The 19,933-nt window shown below is 41.0% G+C and overlaps 1 protein-coding gene across 4 annotated transcripts in view; it reads right to left on the bottom strand.

Annotated features, from left to right (window-relative positions):
• Positions 1-2,825: 2,825 nt before the first annotated feature.
• Positions 2,826-19,933, bottom strand: part of fgf12a (fibroblast growth factor 12a) — a 31,267-nt gene continuing 14,159 nt past the window's right edge. For 3 of the 4 annotated variants that reach the window (XM_085255715.1, XM_085255714.1, XM_085255713.1), the window contains exons 2-5: positions 15,714-15,824; positions 11,423-11,526; positions 4,141-4,339; positions 2,826-3,184 (exon numbers count right to left, since the gene is read on the bottom strand). In XM_085255715.1, coding sequence (XP_085111841.1) covers positions 3,069-3,184; positions 4,141-4,339; positions 11,423-11,526; positions 15,714-15,824 — 530 coding nt within the window. In that variant the 3' untranslated portion in view covers positions 2,826-3,068. Of the gene's footprint in view, positions 3,185-4,140; positions 4,340-11,422; positions 11,527-15,713; positions 15,825-18,667; positions 18,716-19,933 lie in introns of all 4 variants that reach the window. The other variant, XM_085255712.1, reaches the window with a different exon arrangement.

Genomic DNA, 19,933 nt, shown 5'->3' with positions numbered 1-19,933 from the left:
ACTGATTTGAATTGAATGTGAATCCCATTAAATAAAAAATGACACATTGATCGATTCAGTTTTGTCTGCTTATTATCCTAATTATGTTCCTGTTACAAAGAGTGACATAAGTTTAAAAAAAAGATAATTCAGTCATGATCAACAACACATTCAATGAATCAGTCACTGTATAGCTGAGAGTTTTTGATAACATAGTCTTTATTCTTAAACAATCACTAACTTCATTCTGTTTTTTATATAATCAATGCATATTTTTTGTCATCTCAGAATTCATAATGCATATATGAGCATGTTCCAATGCAGTGAATCATCTGCAAACATAAAAATATTAAAATAATAGTTATTATCTCATACAATCAAAGCCTTTATTAACCCCTTTCACACATCAAGAAACCCACAAAAAAGTGCTTTGCTTTACTGCTTTCTCACATTAGCTTTTTTGACTCCATGTATTCATTCCTGTCTCAGATCCTTTCATTCATCTGTCAAGAGTTGACCTTCAGTACACTTAACTTCATGCATTGCTTTAAGTCCATACATGTGTCATATGCACCAGTATAAACCTCTGTATAAAGATACTTGTATGCTGGTCTTGCCTGCTGACTTTCAGTGTCATGTCTAATATACTGTATGTATCACTGTTATTCAGTAGGTACTGTGGAAGTTGAACTAATCTACTGTTAGCTCTTACAGGTAACTTGCATCAGCTGCGGACCCGGGTCCAAGATGGAAGACTTTCCTAGATCCATAATGATGCCTATGCCACTGTAGTTTGCTGCGTGCAGCTGAATGTGTGCTATTTACTGTACATATCACCAAATTAGCAACCGGTTTCTAACCAGATGTAGGAGAGATGTATGAGCTCTCGCTAAAATACTGATCAAACTATTGCATAAAACATTTTGGACATATGCTCCCAAAAATCTAAAGACATTCCTCTTGGATCCCGCCTCAAACTTAAACCAAACTTACATCAACTTCTACAGTCATGCGATGGTCATGCTTGATCTCAACCGTTTCCCCTTTTCAGCTTTCCTAACTTGGCTAGGCTTAGCTGTACGTCATCTTTAATAATAGTAAAAAAGAAATAACACTATTAACCCCAATCCAAACACCACATTGGTGCCAGTCTTTGTGCAACTAGTGCTGGACAGTGGACATCCAGCCTCTACGTCTGGCCCATTCACTGCACAACTGTAGGACTTCCTGAGTTAGACAAACTAATTGGGGTTTAGAAATAAGCTCAGCAGCGTACACAGCGTATGTGGTGTCCCAGTCAACTCAACTCGTTTATACAGCCCTGTCAATCTGTTGATTTATGAAAGAGAGAGACTTTCCTCCACAATGCAGCAAGTGGCTCATTTCATTGGTCACAAAACCAGTGGGAATAGAGATGGCGTGCGTTACCATTTCAGAAAATCCCACTGAGACGGTAAGACATCCTCCTCGAATCTGGCCAAATCCATATGTACTGGTTCCTCAATGAAACATTTAGCTTCCATTGTGATGGCAAAGTTTGAATGATTGTGACCTTACAATTTTTGAACAAATTTTCAACATGTTAGGTCAGTGATTTATTAAACAGTCAGGCACCCTGTCCACCAGTGTTGAAAAAGTCTCTGGTCATTTCACAACAGAATAATAGAAATAGTAGAACTTTCTGGAAATTAGTCAACACAACCCTTCACGGCCGGGCTTGCCAAAAAAATTGCCACTTCTTTTCTTTCTGCGTAGAAAAACTGCAGAAGTCTTTAATCAAAGGTTATTTCATGTTTAGTCCATATAGTTCAAAAGCACGACTACTGTTACATAGTTATATTTTGAGTTGTTGTTATAGCTTACAGCAGAAAAAGGGGTCTGTGGTTCTCGAGGTGCAAATGCGAAGTGACCGTTTTTGGCCATGGCTCGTAGTGCTGATGTTGGTCATTGCCATCCTCTCAGCTTTTGGAGAGAATATTATTCTTTGTCATTTTTGACAAGTTTGGACATCTCTTTGTTTATAACCTAATGCTCATTTTAAGTGATGAGATAATACAGAAACTGTATCAAAACAGGTTTTCACTCGTTTCCAACTTTTAATGCCTCATACAACTTTCTTTGTCTTTTCTACTGACAAACACACCAACCGTGGAGATGTGTTGTCAGTGTTTTATTGTTTTTGTTTTTTTATTTAGAGACATACTAGACTGCACTCTGTTATATTGCTTGTATCGGTCCCGTCCTGCCACAGCAGGGCAACATATGGAAGTTTGTGTCCTATAGTCACATTAGTCTAACTTACAATACACACCTGAGTAAATTACATCCCACCCTAAGCACTCTGTTTCCATTGAAGTCCAGCAAAGAGAACTATCAATATATTTAGTCTTACCCTCACACCAGTGCAAGTGGTGTGACAGTGCATTCAAGATCAAACTGTGAGAGAAAAAAAACACATAAGGGTAATAAAAAAAAGTATTTTGTCTCAAAAACAAAAAGCTAGTAAATAAGATGATCGAGCAACAGATTAGTAATGACGATTATAATGAAGATGGTATAGTTATTATTGACAACAACACAATAAAGCATATGAGAATGCAATAGCATGTAGGAAAAAAATCAATGTATGAAAAGTGAACATGTATTAAAGCTTGTTTTTCACAGCATAAATCGAAAATGATAGATACTTGTATTTACGTGAAGGGAGACCACCATTTCTTTGTTTATCACAGCGTTTTTATACTTTTTTGCATAAAATGGTTGGTCAAGTCCTGATTGAAAATGACTTCTCCATATATATATATATATATATATATATATATATATATATATATATATATATATATATATATATATATAGTCTTTTTCATATTAATTCATCTAAAAGGTTTTCACAGGCAAGACATCAGTTTTTGTTTTCGTTGTCTTGGGTGTACAGTAATAGCTCCTCATTGTCATCATAAACCCCTCTGTTTGTCACGGGCCATGGTGGTGCATACATTGGGAGGGACGGGTGAAGTTTCCTTTGGCCCCTTCCCTTCATTCAGGATGAGGCCTCTCCCCCCTGCTGGAAGCCCCTCCCTCAGATGCTATGTGGAGTCCTGATTGACAGCTTTCCCTCCATTCATGGTGGGAGTCCCTGAGCTCTTCCTGGAGCGGTGCTTGTCCTCTATCTCATGCAGTGATGGCTCCCTGTACATACAAACTGTGGAAAAGATGGAAAGCCAAGGAAAGGGATGGAAACAAGAGGACCGGAGAGGAGCGGAGAGGAGAGGAGAATGGGGACAGTAGAGAGTAGATTGAAGAGATGGATGTGCAGACAGAGACAAGGTCAAGTGTGAGGCTGGGACAATTATACCAGGCTGAGAGGGAGAAGACAGGGGAATTAGGCCATGTCTGCACTTTTTTATCACATTGCTTGACAAGTTATTACAACAATATCTATGTGATATTTTAACAAAGCTCCCACAAAAGATATGTAAACTACTGCGGCACTGAAAGTGAATCACTTGCCAAGTCCAAAGTCCTGCTTCACACTTGTGAGAAACTGTGCCTGAATGTGCAACAAAATTTTAAGGATTCCCCCTTTGCCCGTACACTGCTCTACTAAGCTTCATCGAAAATGAGATAGTTAATCTTGCTGACAAATAACAAAGCAAGAGCAAAATAAATGCTCAAAATGATAAATCCCTTTAGAAGCCAGGTTTGGAGAATGGGAATGCAATGCAAATGATTTCATTTTGCTCCCTCATAAAGCTTGAAGAATACCAAGGATTGTTTGAGCTAAAACAGCGGATGTCAATATATTTTACCTTTAGGTGTGTCAAAAGGATTTGCTAAGTTTAAAAAAAGAACATTGATTTTTTCATTTCCCATGATGCACCTATACTATGTTTCATTAGTTTCTCCCTCCTCCTTAATGCCAACGTATTAACAAACCGAACAGTTCCAGCTGGTAATGAAGGTCCTCCAAAGCCAGATAAGACATTATCTGGTTTCAAAGGCTAATTAGAGCTGGTGGATCGCTGCTTTAACCACCAGTGTTGCACGATAATACTAGTGTACGTGATGGGAAGTGCATGCATTACAAAAAAAAATGAAATCAAAAAGAAATAACATTAAAGCTGTACCAAAAATGTGCTTCTACAAGTTTTATGATACCTTCAATTGGCCTGGGAACAAAGTGCGATGAGGGCTTAGTCTTCTTGACCCGGTTGCCCTTCATTACTTGTCCCTCCTTGGTGAGACCAAGGAACCAGGCCCGACCTGACTCCTGCTGTCGGTACACAGTGGACGAGTAGATCACATAGTAGTTCTCAAAAACTGACTCCTTGAACTTACACTCTGGGGTGAACACCTCCTGCAAAAAGATTGAGTGAAGGAAGGTAAAAATGTTATAGATATTTGTCAATGCAAACAGAAAATACATTTTCACCCACATGAAAGCTGAAAGCAGCAAAATAAAAAAAGAACTCATGACCAGTATGTGAAAGTTGCCAAGGTCGGTAAACATCCAGTAACACACACACACACACACACACACACACACACACACACACACACACACACACACACACACACACACACACAGGAGACTAATGAGAACGATAGTCTTATTAGAATAATGTGACAATGGAAGATTTCTATCTCTTGGTTTCATTATCAAAGTAAGTCAAGGAGAGAGGCAAGGGGACTCACAGTAATGACTGGAAAACTGGAAAGAACCAGATACTGGATACACTGCCATGCCTGCGTGCGATGCCAGATTATTGCCATGACAGTGCAAGACAGGAAACAATGCTCTTGACTCTGTAACCCATTCCAGATGTACAGTAAAGATGCACAGTCATTTGTCACCTTTGGCAATCGTGTTAGAAAGGCTGGAAAATGCACAAATTTGCTTTTTCTGCACAAAATCTTTACTTATCACCACACATGTGCTGATTAATGTGTGCTGACAAGGAGGCTGCCAACCCCTCAGTCCTTGTCCCTGTTCACAACAATGTCCTCTTCGAGACTAAATTAAAATCTAATGCCAGTCAATTTGAAGGGCAGGGAAGTCGTGTGTGTGCCAAAAAAAAAAAAAAATGCAGGCAGAACAGCTGGTTTGGTAGATGTTGGGCCATCTCAGATCTCAGCTAAGCCAGACTTTGTACTATGGGTGTGTTTTTGTGTCACTGCTATATTTCATTTATTAATGTCTCCTGCAAGGTTCTGTGCCCTTTTAAGGTTGTCTGTTTGAGTGACAGCCCAATTCTACTCCCTGCTGGAGGTGACAGTGTGTGTGTAGTCCAGGTATTACTCATGTAGAGGGGACCTAAATCTGTTTATACCATCACGTTATAGGGACGTGTCTTCCTTGTGGGGACAAAAAGAAAGTCCCCATAACATAAATCAATGCATTTTATGGTTAGTGACATGCTTTAAGGTTAGGATAAGGGTAAGGCTTTGACAAACAGCAGTTATACTTATACTCTACGTCTTCGGGAGATTAATGCATGTGTAAATGTCCTTTATGAAGTAATTGATACAAATCAGGAATCATTTAAAGCTGTTTCTGACCACATGTTTAATGTAAGTTTTATAGCTGCTTTACTTTTTAGTTCTGTTTTGCTTTACCAGCTCCCGAGGAAAGCATCTGGCATCTTTACTGTGCAGTCCAAACTGTGTTTATCAGCTAGTTGTTAACGTCATCTGGGTATCTTTTCAGCAGGTGGTATGGATTTAAAGAGTGCTAAAAATCTGTGTAGAGCTTTGTTGGTTAGTCATTTTAAGCAGCACCTGTATATTACACACAGTCATTTGGCTGATTCTTCATGCAAAAAATAAATAAATAAATAAATAAAATCTGTAGCTTTAAATTAGTTTATGTCATATTCAGTACAGTTTAAAGAGTGTGTGTGTGTGTGGTCTCTTTTTGGATGGCACGCCGCAGTTGAGAGTAATGAGTCCCAGTGTGTATGACCTCAGTGCATTGCAGGCTGAGTAAGGGACTGAGGGAAAGTGGAGGTCACATGGTCGACAGTGTGGAAACGTATCACTGGTCAGCAGGAGAGAGGACAAGCTCTGGCGGCAGAGTGTATCTGAATGCCTGCTGAAACGCTGTCAAACGGCAAAGATCTGGCTCGCTGTCAGGGCACTGGGGTCACGTTGTGCCTGTCTGGCTCTGTGTGTGTTTATGTGTGAATGTATGTGTTTGAGTGGGTGGGGGGCAGACAGTGATACATTACACAGCAGAAGGCTTCATCGCTACTTCATCTGTTTGGTGCTCAAATTAGGCCAAGAGCACACACACACACCCACATACATACGCACCCAAGTACTAACCTACCATTCACCATTAGCCACTTGCTTTGCTGACACATTATAAAATTCCCTCCACATTCTCCACGGCAACAATGCCCTGTGCTGTCCATGAAAAGCTGGAGCGGTTTAGAAAGCACCCTGGATGCAGTTTGGGAATGACTGGGGTGAAATGTAAGTGACTTTGAAGTCTCTAACAGAGAACCTTGTTCACGGATGACTGAGTAGAAATGCGAGGTGAAGAGATGGGGTCAGACTCTATTGTGATTAATGAGATTTTATTAATGGACATAAACCACAGAACCGCAGGGACAAAGAAAAAGCACAAAAATACACATCAACACACATTCTCAATGCCCCAAATATATGGACAACAAGTTTGCCCTGTCACTTCCTCTGCCAGGAGCTCATAATTAATTGAAGTTGTTACTGCACTGAAACAAGTTTTTTAAAAAGAGCTAACAGGCTCTGCAAGCTGATATTAAAGTAATTGAAAGGATGCTTATTTATATTCCATAGCAATCTCATGGACAAAACCAGAAGACTTGTTAGCAAAACTGGACATGTGCTTACATTGCACCTTTAGTTGGACCTCAGTTTGGACCTACGGATTGATAAAAAAAAAAAAGCTTCACCTGAGACGCTGTGAATAAACACAGCAAAACTGCTAACTGAATGCAAATATTTTGGCTGTTTCTGCATATTTTCACAACATTTTTTTTCTTTTTTTAATATAAAAGCTTATCATCTGTTTTGACAGAAACAAACATCAAACTGATTTTTGAAAGGACAATAACGCACCAATACCCTTTTGAGTTTGCAATTCCTGCTTTGCACAAGGTATAAATGTAGCACTACAGCATTGAATTACCACTCATTTCGCTATATTTTGCTTCCAAGGAGCCAGACTTCTTAGCAACTTTTTTAAAGCAGTCTTGAACAATGAATGTCATGTCCTTAAAAAATTGGGGGGAAATCCATGAAAGACCTGACACAGGAATTGAGATGCATCTGGCCTGTCAGTTGATCCATCTACTGTTTGTCAAAGTCTCATCAGAGGTGGTCTCGATGGAAAGGTGGCTGTCAAGAAGCTTCTCACAAAAAACAGTAACAAAAGGCTAAGGTATACCAAATCGGCATCAATATGCATGGAGAAGGTCAAAACACCAGTGATTGTCTACAGCCAATCTGTGATCTGTGGTTTTGGGTGGTGCTTGTTAAAATTGGTGGAATTATAAACACAGAAAAGAACTGTCAAATTTTGACCGACAATGCAACACCATCTGAAAAGAATCTGATTGGAAACTGCTTTAGTTTTAAACAATGATTCCAAACATACTGCCAATACAGTAAAAATGAATAGAAGGAGGCCCGGAAGCTGGACTTCAACATTCCTGAAGCAATGTGGGATCACCTTGACAGAGAATTGAGCAAAAGACAGCCAACAACCTTTGAAAAGTTTTTAAATGTGCGCTTGTGTGTTACCTCAAAATAACTAAATTGTGACCTTCTTATAGAAAATCATAGAAAAATAAAGAAATAAAAACCCCTCTATCGCTGAAGTCAAAAACTCCACAGAACTTTAAAGACCAATGCTGCTATTTTCACATCATCCTTGATTTTTTGGACATGATAGTGTTACTCACATCATGTTTATCTAGATTTCGGGTTATCTTAACTTTAATACCAGCTGCAAAACCAGCAAAACAACCTCATACCCATCACCACCTCTGGTGGTTCTGCACCTCTGTCCAGATAAGTGTGAGGTAACGTGTGTGTTTGGGGCTTATGAAAGGTGTGAGTGCCAATGTATGGAATGTAAAATGAAACTCGAAGAATGAGAACAAGATGTAATGGATTGCCAAACTGGGTTGCCAAAAGAACTGAGCTGAATGCATCCTGAATCTAAATCAGCTGCTGGCTCCATCACAGGAGGGAGGCAACTCTCTGGCTCTGCTTTGAGGAGCAGCTGCCGACAGACATCTTTTGAATTTGGATAAAGATGTGGAGGATACGGCGAGGACCTCAATTTAAACATGGGCTTGAGACACTGGTGTATCTGAGAGATCTGGGCCCTGTGACAGTCCCAGCGCTGCCATGGAACTCCCGGGGAGCTTATTATTATTCTTGGAGAGATTTAGGTCTGGGATCGTCTAGACGTTACTTAAACTGAAAACTCTCTTTCTCACTTTTTTCTAATTTTCCCTCCCTCCATGCTTATCTTTTTTCCCTCTGTCTGACTCTGGAGTCAGTCACTTTGAAGCAAGGTGTTATTTTTTGTCTTTTCTCAATTTTCTCCACAGATGATGTGTTTGATTGTCTGCAATTAAATCGCACCTACTTTTTTTTACCTTTGGGGGGAAGGGGGGGGGGGGGGAGGTGGCTGTACATGGCATTAGCATAGATTCAACACCATGAGCAGCTACATTGTTTGCACACACAGAAGCACCAGTTTAGCTCATAAAGTAATCAAGTAGAATGACAAACTACCAAACCTTCGTCAATTTTCTATTGAGCCATTTATCTAAAAACAAAACAGTGTGCGATTTACAATTTTTTTGCAACATAAATTAACATATTTAGATAGATAGATACTGTAGACGGTAGCAGTGGTTACTGTTGTGCAGCAAAGTAGGTCATATTGAGTGTTATAAATAATGGAAGGGAACTCTTCATTGTAGATGTTCAGCCCCCACGCACTTTATCACTAAACACTCCACATAAGCACCATCACCCAGCTCACCCTCAGCTACATCAGCTTCCAATCCTCATCAGCAAGCTCTGCAAGCAAGAAAAACCAGGCAGCATATATGTAACGACTTAACTGATCAGCAGTGATAGTACTAAAAAAAATGATACCTGACACCCAGATAAAAGACTGACAGAAAAGGTCCTCAAGGGTGCAGTGCAATTTCTCAGAAGCATCTCAAACAACAACAGAAGAAAGGGTTGTCGCGTTCTCTCACTAACAAGACAGCGCAAAGAAGCAGGAAGGAAAAAAGTAAAAGGGAGGCAGTGTTAGAGAAGTAGGAGGATATCCCTCAGTAATTATCTCCCAAGGGGGGGGGGGGCACGGGAGAGAGCTATGTATCTCTGCTCTCAGATGTAAGGAAGGCAAAACAAGACGACAAAACAAGCAGTGACAAACTTTATAGTTGGTGGAGTCAAAATAGTAAAATGGAAGGCTCATCTTAGAGAGGACAGGAGGACGGGAGCAAGAGTGAATAAGCGAGGATGGCTCGGAAAAACAATGAAGACCCAGACAAATAATAATAAAAGTAAATGTGACTAAGAATGAGGAATGAATGAAGGACTTACTTTATGGCCGTGGTTGCACCAAGAAAGCTCTCATTAATGCATGAATAAAGAACAGAAATGCTCCCCATAATGCCATTCCTGCAACGCTTTATTATTTATCCGCATACATAACCTGTACTGGTAAACAACAGAGGCTATATTTGCTTTTACGTAGTTTGCATGTTAATTTAATCTTTTTATGAGCCCCTCCAAGGCTTATAGGCTTATAGGCATTGGTAAGGAAATAACCAATGCTAATCGTCCATGCTTCACATCTGAGGAACCGGACCCCTTCCACATGGCTAGAAAATTCTTTTAGTTTGTGGCTTTGATTAAAACGGTCCTTCGACTGCTACAGCAGAAACATCCTAACCTCTAATTAAAAATTACTCTAGCTGTTTTAGAAGGCTCAAAGAGTTGATTCTGCATCTGAAAAAATGTGGATAAAATGATGATAAGTAAAGACAAATGTTTGTTACACCAAAAGCTGCCTCTTGACACTGAAGTACTAAATGGTTTGTAATTAATAATAATAAAGTACTCTGACACAAATGATGATTTTATAAAGAGCGGGTTTGTGTGGGGGTCATTCAGCATCCCCAACTTGAGTCAATTTGATAAATTAAAAGATTGCTGTCTGGGCAGGATTAAACTTTAATTAGACATAGATAGGTGGGAGGAGAATTATTATAAGCTTCACAGTAGGACTGAGAGATGTGCACTTGTTTATGAGCCTTTGGTTATGAATGAATCTGTCTACTGGGTGAGTCATAAAACCATGCGCATTTACTGTATGTCCTTCTCTGAACTTGTGAGTGCCTCATACATCTGTCTAGGCACTGAGTTGTGTTCAAGTTGTACTGAGTAAAAACTGCTTGTCATTCTGAAATAACGATGGTAAATTGAGCTAATTTTTCAGTTATTCAAGAGCACATTTAAAAAAAACAAACAACCAAAAAAAAGACATCGCGTCCACCATTCATCTTCTCAACTCAAACTTTTCCCCTTGTCACCCTAACAGTAAAGCGGCGCCCTTATCAATAAATGTAAGCTGCAAGTTAGCAGACACAGGCTTCACTGTGTCCTTCAAGTATTTTATGAGTATTTTAAGAGAGAAAAAGTTTGATGGGCAGTCTGTGAATTCCAGCTCTCGCCAGTCATTTATCATGGCTGTCTGGCAATCACACAGCAATCACCAAGTCCCTCAGCAGAAGTTTGGGAGTGATGCAGCCCTCCCATCAGCTTCTTTCTTCAGTAGCACTATCCTCTGCTAAGACTAGAGGTTATATAACCATCCCAACTGGGATATGTATTGCAGTTCTTTCTCGCTGTCTTACAAACACGCTCCCTCTGCAGCTCATTTTCCTAAGACATGCATGTCTTGATCTTCAATGCAGCAGCCACATCTTTTGGCTGGAGACCCCCCAACTCCCGGTGCATATATTCTACACATTTACGTTTGTAATGTTTACCCCAGAGTCTTTCTGTTAATATGTTAAGATTACGCTACACTTTTTTTCTCATACAAAACAAACTGAGAGCACTTCACTGAGCACTGAACTTAATATCAAATTAAATGCAAAGCATGTGAGGTGCAACAAAGGATGGGGAGGGGTTGAGAGAGATAAGTGCTGCACAGCAACACAAAGGCACATCTGAAGAGCTCTTAAATTTAGCAGAGATGAAAGGGATTGGCAGGGCTGAGTCTTTGCAGCAATGGGATATTAAAACAGACAACAAACAGAACAAAACACAACACGTGTTAATGAAGAAATACGCATGCTGGCACCGCTCAAACATGCGCGACATGGCGGCGTGACTGGAGCGAGGAGTCGCGTCTTACCGAGCTGTAGAGCATGCCCTCGCCATTCATGGCAATGTAAAAGCCACTCTTCACCCCCTGGATGGCCACCACTCTCAGACCCACGGGAATAAGATTAAACAGGGCTGCAGAGCAGACAGAGTGGAGGAGAAACAGTTACAAAGAGGCAGAGACGAAAGAGAGACATCAGACACAAAGGACAGAATAGGACAATTGAGTTTTCACTTAACTCTTGTAGACACAACACCCTCTGATCTCTGTTCTTTGGCTGTCTGTCAGCGGTAAAGTGAACAGTGCAGGACATAGACAAAGGGAACTCTGATGCACAGTGACGCATAACAGCAGGAATCCAAAACTTTTTTAATGACATCTAGCTGAGGTAACTGCACAAAGAATCACAAAGCATCCTGTGATTCTTTGTACATCTTGTTGAATTCAAGTCTCCTGGATGGCTTAGATTTTGCAAAATGAAAGCAACTATGTACTATTTATGCACACATATGTGACTCTGTTTGCAGCAGCTCCAATATGAGAAATTGTAACTGGCACTGCCAGTCAGAAAGGAATTGATAAGCTGCCATACCGGTAGAAATGAGGCTTACTATGAGTGCAGCTAGTATGTCCAGGCACAAATGTTCAGGTTTTAAGTCATCAGCGTTCATTTTGATCATATTCCACTGCAATCTGAAAACCTGCTTCTGACTCAGTGATTACTGAACGCTGATCCATACCTGAAAGTATGCAGCATAATCTTTAAAGCAGTGAGACGAGCGTCAATAAAACAGCGTAGACATAGATCTGTGATAGCAAACAACCGAAATTGTGTTTTGATTTAAGACCCCATCAATCACTAAACTGCTGCAGGCAAATGCTACTGAATCTCCTGAGCGGACTGAACCATCAAGGGCGTTGGTTTGGTGAGGGCGTGCTTTGCGTACTGTGAACTCCCCGTGATGTTGGAGTGATTGTTCTGCAAGTGTCAATGGGGACTACCAGAAAAGGCTGGCAGGGGGAAAAAAAGGCATCGGGCCAACACAGGTCTGTCCTCTGAACAGATTCTATTTCACTCAATAAATATCGACGTGCTGCCAATGGTTTAAACCTGACCTCGGGGCCAGTGGTGCGCGTGATACCTGCCGGCCGCTATGCAGGGACATATACCCTTGAGGCCAGACAGAATGGGTACTTCAGCCCCTTCAGTTTGATTTTCTAAGACTTCTCAGCTATTTTTCCATCTGTTCCCTGCTTCTTATTCCGTCATTTCTTTACCTCCTCTGTATGCTCCCTCACTCCTCTTTCCATTAGCCGCTGCTGCGTTTGTCTCGTCGATGTCTGGCAGTGTCTGTCAGAGGCACCATCAACAGTTCGGCCTTGCTTGAATAGTGGGAGGAAAAGAGACATAAAATATGGCCCACTACTACACTATTATGTTATAATTACGATCCACAATCCCTGCTCTCATTTGCCTGCCAAAAAATTTGAGAGCTGACAGAAGCTGTCATTCAGTTATCATCTAAATGCCAGCACCAGCATTTGATTGATTCCATAACTACCTGATGACTATTCTCACACTGATTCTTCCTCCTTAATCACCTCAATCCTATCTCTCACTGAAAAAAGAGAGGCCGGGCTGGCGCTGGAAGAGTTAAGCGATTCTCCAGGGATCTGTTATCGTCAAAGGGCCAGACAAAATAGGTTCAAACAACTCAATAAAGGAAAATCCTCAAAATGCCAAGTCTTCCAGAAGAGCAGTAATCGACTACAAAAAATCCTGCAGCGGCTAGACTCAGGCAAGTGAATTTCATGTGAGGAATACTAGCACAGCAGGAAATAAACCCTGCAGGAAAAGTTTCAGAAAGAAACTTAGCCAAATTTCAAATGCCAAGGGCATATCTCCAAATCCAGAGAGAAATCCAGGTATACACTGTCACATTTGCAATTATATAGAGCTTATTTTTTTTTCCACACTCCAGCTGGAAACTGAAAGCACTTGAAATTAGCGTATGGGTCTTCAGGTAATAAGGAAGTCTATCCTTATTCCATCCATCAAACCCGGAGCATCAGAGATAGATGAAGCGTGACTGCCTGAAACCGCAGGTGTCTCATAACCAGCAGTATCTTTCTAGGGCTTCAGAGTGTGCAGATAATTACTGCAGGCGATCAATTGATGACAATCAAATTAATAACTGTTCAAATTTGAACATGGATGGTAATTAATGGAACGGTGTTCCTAAGCCCTCGCTGTTAGTTAAGCGTACAGCTTCCAGCCAGTCATGCTTACCACTAAAGCAATTTTCCATACTTGTAACTGTATATTGAGCCTGAAGGCAGCAACTTTGTGACTCAGTCGAGCACTTTGCACAATTTGCCAAACCCATAATAAAATCGAGCTATTTAAAAATGAGAGAGGCATGATTAAAGAAGAAATTCCATTATTTTCTCATTTTTCATCATCATTTTCCTCCTTTTTGTCACTAAAACTGTTTCCTGTTCAGCGGTGTCCTTGTTTCACCGCTTCCCGTTCCGCACTGAAATGAAGCAATTGATAAAAATGAAAATGGAAACCAAGTGCACTCTGGGTACAGGTCACTGCTATTATTCAGGCGCCATCATGCTCCTCACTACCATCGGTTCCACTGAAGCACCCCCTGAAAATAAATTGCTGTATTCTATCAGCTAAAGCTGTGGATGAGGCGGGTCAGAGGATGTCGTAGTTGAAGGGTGGAGGATAATCTATTATTCTAATAATCCAGCTAAGAGATCAATGGCTCAGTGCAAGACCTGAATACAAAATCTCCTTTCTCTTTTTCTGACAGCGATTATTCTTCCCCTTTCTCTTCCTCTTACTGTCTCCATCTTCTCCTCTATTCTACACTTTGAATTCCTCTAGTGGCACCTCCTGCTCGCCTCTTCCCTCTGTGTGTCTTACTTTAGACAGTCTGTATGCTTGAGGCATCTAATATAGAGAATTATTCATTGGGTACAAACGGAGAAGGTGGTATTTTTAGTTTGCTGTGGCTGAATTATTCACTGCATTCTTCCATCCCTGGGCCAGGGGGACTGCTTAACTAGAGGATTACCTAAAGGTGGGGAAATCCTCACATGCAGCTAAACCCTCAACCAGCTAAAACCTTTAGACACAATGGAAACCTTCAAAAGAAACAACAAAAAAAACCAGCTGTTTGCTCAAGCTAAACACATGAAATGCATTATATGTGAATGTTTCTCACTTTCCTTCCCATCCCCCTTATGCAGTAATCCGTTTTGTCCTGAAGACCCTCACTTTATGCCCTAAGTGGTTCTCATTAAAGATCTATCTCCTCTTAAAATATACAGCAACAACAATGGAGGAGTGAAGCATTCATTTCAGCACATAACTGCCCTGGTCCAGCAGCTGTGGCTGCGGTTTTCTGTAAGTAAGGCAGGAGAAGAAGAAGAAAAGTCATGGTTGGTTTCCTGTATTGGCCTCACTCCAGACTGGGAGTGTCATCATTATAGCTTTGACAGTTGTTCCCCCCTGACATATGTGCTGTCTATTCCTTGATCCTTTATAGGAAACTCTTAACAAAAAGCTGCAAGTTTTAATATAAGAGACTCTCTACAGACACGGCTGATTTTGCACTCCTTTCTGTTCTTGTGGAGGTGGATGGGGTATACCCCAGAGACTATTTATTCACTGGTAGTTCACTATGGAAAGTCGATTGCAGTGAAATATTGCAGGGGAGGTTCTTGTGGCATGGAGTGAAGCTATGGGCCTACAACCACTTCTAGCAATGGCTTTTTCCAGGAAGGAAATTTTGATGTGATGGTCACACGTGCTTTGGAGCCGTATCAATCAAAACAATGTGACACTTTCAATCATGAAGTGTACACAGTAGAAATGGTTTACCTAGTAGGGACCTGGTGGGGATACCAGAATTGTTTTTACTATAGCAAATTAATTATAGTTACCAGATAAATATGATATTTAGAGACTACATCATTTTTGAGAAAACAGGCTTGGAGTACATAAAACATTTGAGCAGATTTTGGCACATTTATGTGCATATTATTACATAATCATATGCAGAAAAGAGAGCATTTGGCTCTGGGGTATTTCTTGCCTTTAAAATCTGTTTTTCAATCAAGATAATCCAATTTAGCGAGGGTGTCATAAATTAATTTTAGAGTGCTTTAGGTCACCCAAATAGCACGAGTTATATAAGAATTAAAAATGCTAAAGCGTATAAAGGCAGCAATCTATTATATAACCGACTCGTGGCCATTAAATGTTTTACGCTGGAAGCTGTGGCTTCCAAAATGCTCCACTCACTGTTGTCGCTGTTCTCGTCCTTGCTGCCGTCGATGGTTCCATCCGGCTGCATCTGCAGGTAGAAGCCCTGCTGGCTGAACAGTCGTGTCACGATGCCTTTCAGCTGTGGCTCTGGAACGTGCACACACACGTAACACGCACGCACACACACACACACACACACACACACCCGTCGGCCCCAGCCCCGTCCCCACCAAGAATATGTCAGAACAACAGTCTCATAATGGTGAGAAAAAAGCACAATTTAGCTGATACCTCCGCTTTCAGCTAACACTCAGAAAAAAAATCATCCAAAAGAAGTGTTTCACGATCATAAAATGTAGTGCATGATTAATTAAAAGCTGGCTGTGGAGGATGGAGCGTATCAGCAGAACAATTATAGACTTACTCTACTTAAAAACATTTACAGTTCATTTCTTTTGTCGTATTTAAAGTCTCTAAAAGGTTAACGATGGTTCACTGTTCACTTTATGACTTGTGTATCTATTCAATTGTGATAAGCCATTTTAAAGGAACTCTTATTATTCCTGTGGCACAATCCAGCTTCCACAATTGCCCACAAAAAGCACTACACATTTAACAATTTCAATAATATATATATTGCATCACTAATATCAATAACACTATAAAGGACAATTTGCTGTGAATCACCTGATGCAGCACATGAGCCCATAAAAGGTTAAGTAGCTGTTTGACAGGAAAACCTTTACAAGGACAACACGTTAACAGAAAACCAATAATTAGTAAACCACAGTGGTTTACCTTTCAACAGCCTTTTAAAATCACATTTAATGCACACTGACATGCCAGTACTTTCTTTGGTATGAAGCAACCATGCATTTTAGAAATAATATGACTGACATTTTTTATGAAATCAATCTTTTGAACAGGCATGTTTCTATGCTGCACTCCAAATGATTTCCTTATTATTTATTTCCTGAAAGGAAACAGAAAGGAAGTTCTGGAGGAGGTTTCATTTTATTTCATTTTTTTTGTTTCCCAGTAAGATAACCCTGTTTCGACCTCCAACTTTGGAGGGTATGACTTCTGGCGCGTGGCCAAAGTGCTGCTCAAAATGCTCCTCTCTTCAGGTGGAGCAGGTGGAAGCGAGGATTAGCTGAGGGCAAAAAAAAGCCTCTCAGCTTCAGGCAATGCTGAGTAAAAGCTGATGTGTGGAAAGCAGTTTTTATCTGAGAAAAAAAACATGCTTCTCTTGTTTGATTTTGTGCAAAAGCAGGAAGTCCAAGTCAGATGACATCATTATATCCTGATGATTAAGAATAAAATAAAACTATTTTTAAAGCAGGTAAAATAAAAGATATGATCATGCAATGAGTATATATACATTCATGGTTTTCTTGAGGCTCATCGTGAGTAATACTACTCTACAGCGGCACAGTAATGCGCTGTTTTGTGTAAAGTCTGGGAAAAACAAATAGATACTAAAGATGACTAATCCTCAGTTCAGTCTGTCTCACAAAAGGAACAAATTATGCGTTTTGTCACAATTGAATTGGCACTTAGTTTCTCTTTGTGCACCTAAATAAACATTCATTTAATGAAATCCTTGCTTTGCAGGCACAAACATTCTGATAAATAGTGTATGTGACTGGAATAAAGAAGCTTGACTGTTCACCAAGGTCATACAAATTCTTGGAGGACGTGCAATTCATTTTAGTCCAACCAGGCCCAAAAAGTCCCAAATGAATTGGCAGAAGAAACGTTTTTTCAAGCTTGCTATCAGGACAGAAGGATGGTTTTTGATCAGACTTCAAAAAGCACTGACAGATGTTAAGGTACTTACTTGAAAGCTGATCACTGCAATAATTACTGCTGCATAAACTCTAGTTATGTTTATTTTTCAGAAGACAAAATGTAGAGGAGAGGGCTCGAAGAAGGACTCCCCAGCGAGTGTGAGTTCCTCTGTACATCATCCTAACTGTCACTTCCCCATCTCACCTACCTGTGGGTTAGCGGCATCAATTCCTGGGACAGGCCCTTCATCATCCATCATGGGAGGGTAATGTAGAGAATGTAGCATATGCTTGTGTGTGTGTAAGCACTTGGGAGTGGCCACATCAGTAAATCACATGTGATAAAGACACTTCCATGAATTAAGGCCTCAGCACAGGCCTGAGCAACTGCCAACGCCTCATCGCTTCAATCATCAATCATTTACAGAATCAGCATGTGTGTGTGTGTGTGTGTGTGTGTGTGTGTGTGTGTGTGTGTGTGTGTGTGTGTGTGTAGGCATGAACAGACTTCCAGATAAACTCCAGTGTTTCCAACGTGTGTTTGTGCGTCTTTCAGCTGCAACAAGCTTAAGGCCACCCTGTGAGTGCACGGGCCACTAGAACATCAACAGATTTACTTCATACCAATACAGAAGGACAAAAACATTTAGGTACGTTGACAAATGGCGTCATGACCATGAAATGGTGAATGATCACCTGCTCTATAACGCTTCACAGGGAGGAACACATCATATCCATATACACCAATATACACTACAATTAAAAGAAAAAAAAACCTCTAGAACATTTACACAGTAGTACAGACACAAGACGGGGAGCGAGGATAGAGACTGATCCGACACTGACTGACAAAGAGAATGGGGCAGAAACGAAATGAGAAGAGGCAGGGAGAGGAGACAGAGGAGCAACAGACGGCTGGCTATAGGAGAGTTTTAGCTAGAAACAGGTCAGAAATGAAGCTTTAAAAGTCCAAGAAAGCCACACAGGAAGGAGAGATGAAGGGGGGGAGAAGAAGAAAGTCAGCAAGGGAGAGGGTCGCCGGCTGTCAGACAGGTGTTGAAGCCCCAGGTCCCTCCCACCCTCCCTCCCTCTCTGTCCCTCCCCACCCCTCCCTGGCCGAGGGGGAAGTCGACATGGGCGCGAGATGGGGTGGAGACGAAAAGAAACACAGCACACACGGATGGAGGCTGAGCTACTGACCTAGCCTGCAGCCCTTATGGGACACCTGTGGAGGTTTCGAGGGTGCATCTTACGAGGTGGGGGGGGTGGGGGTGGGGGAATAGAAGGAAAAACAACAGGCTTTTAAACAGGCAGAATTCATAAATTCTCCAGTGTATCGGTTGTTTATAAGCAAATATATGGCAACACATCAGTGGAAATATATGGATAATCAATTAGAGGACATACAGCATCCGTCTGCCTCCCTGTCTGTCTGTCTGCTTTGTGACTGGCCATGTGGAAGGAGTTACCTACCTGCCCGTTAGTGTTTGGAGGACTGACTGCTTTGGCTGAATGGTTATGTTTTAAATCAAGTAATTTGCTGCAGTTTTGACACTGAGGTTGGATTGTCTGTGGAAGCTGCAAGACTACAGGGTTTTAAAGCTGGCTGTCTGGCTGGCTGGGTGACTGTCTCCATTTTTCTCCCTTTCTGCCTTAAATATTGATGCCTGACTGCCCGTCTGTCTCACTCCTCATCTGTCTGTTGGGACACTGAATGGATCTTACTGTCGCTCATCACAAACCAGAACTATCTGGATAGTGAGGAGGGGGAGGTGACTTGCACTCTTGGCTTGTTATCTGTGCACCAGGACAGAAACATTTCGAATTGTTTAAAAAAAAGAGAGCGATAGAGAGAAGGTTACGTGAATTTACGTGAATTGTAGTAGTACCTGAGTCTTTGTATATCAATACAGCCAGGGCAGCTCTTAATCACTAAAGCTATACCTCCCTTCACTGCAGTAAAGCTCCCTCTCTGCAATAAGCAATAAACATTTACCATTAAAACATTTAATCTGAAAAGAGCCTTGGTGCACTGCAGTGCAACTTATCTCCGCTCCTTACCCCCAACCTGCATTAATATTGAATTTGGGCCATTTTAAAGCAGGTTTCTTCTTTTTCTTCCATATAGCTATTCAAGTTGCAATTGTGTAATTGTGTAATTGGGGGGTCGGGCTGGGGATTATTATGTGTGGGGGGAAATAAAAAAATCAGAGGCTTAGATTTATTGTAATGCTTTTGAGTCAAATCCCGCTTTGGCTGGGGAAGAATTTTTTGCTCAGGGGTTAATTTATTATTCTGATCAGAGCACTATCACGATGCATAAACCGGTAACGTCACGGCATGTAGATCATCCACCGTGCATTCTGGCCGGTACCGCTCGGTATGTGGGGGAGGGTTGCGGTGGGATAGACAGACAACAAGAAGACCTCATGGAACAGGTGGATTCTTTTTTCTTTCTTTTTCGCA

Source organism: Mchenga conophoros, linkage group LG18, assembly GCF_057382185.1.
Source record: "Mchenga conophoros isolate Kocher_MC1m ecotype Shallow Benthic linkage group LG18, M_conophoros_male_GT1.1, whole genome shotgun sequence".
NCBI lineage: Eukaryota > Metazoa > Chordata > Actinopteri > Cichliformes > Cichlidae > Mchenga > Mchenga conophoros.
The sequence above is the reverse complement of the archived record's forward strand: the minus strand, read 5'-3'. Positions and strand labels throughout refer to the sequence as shown.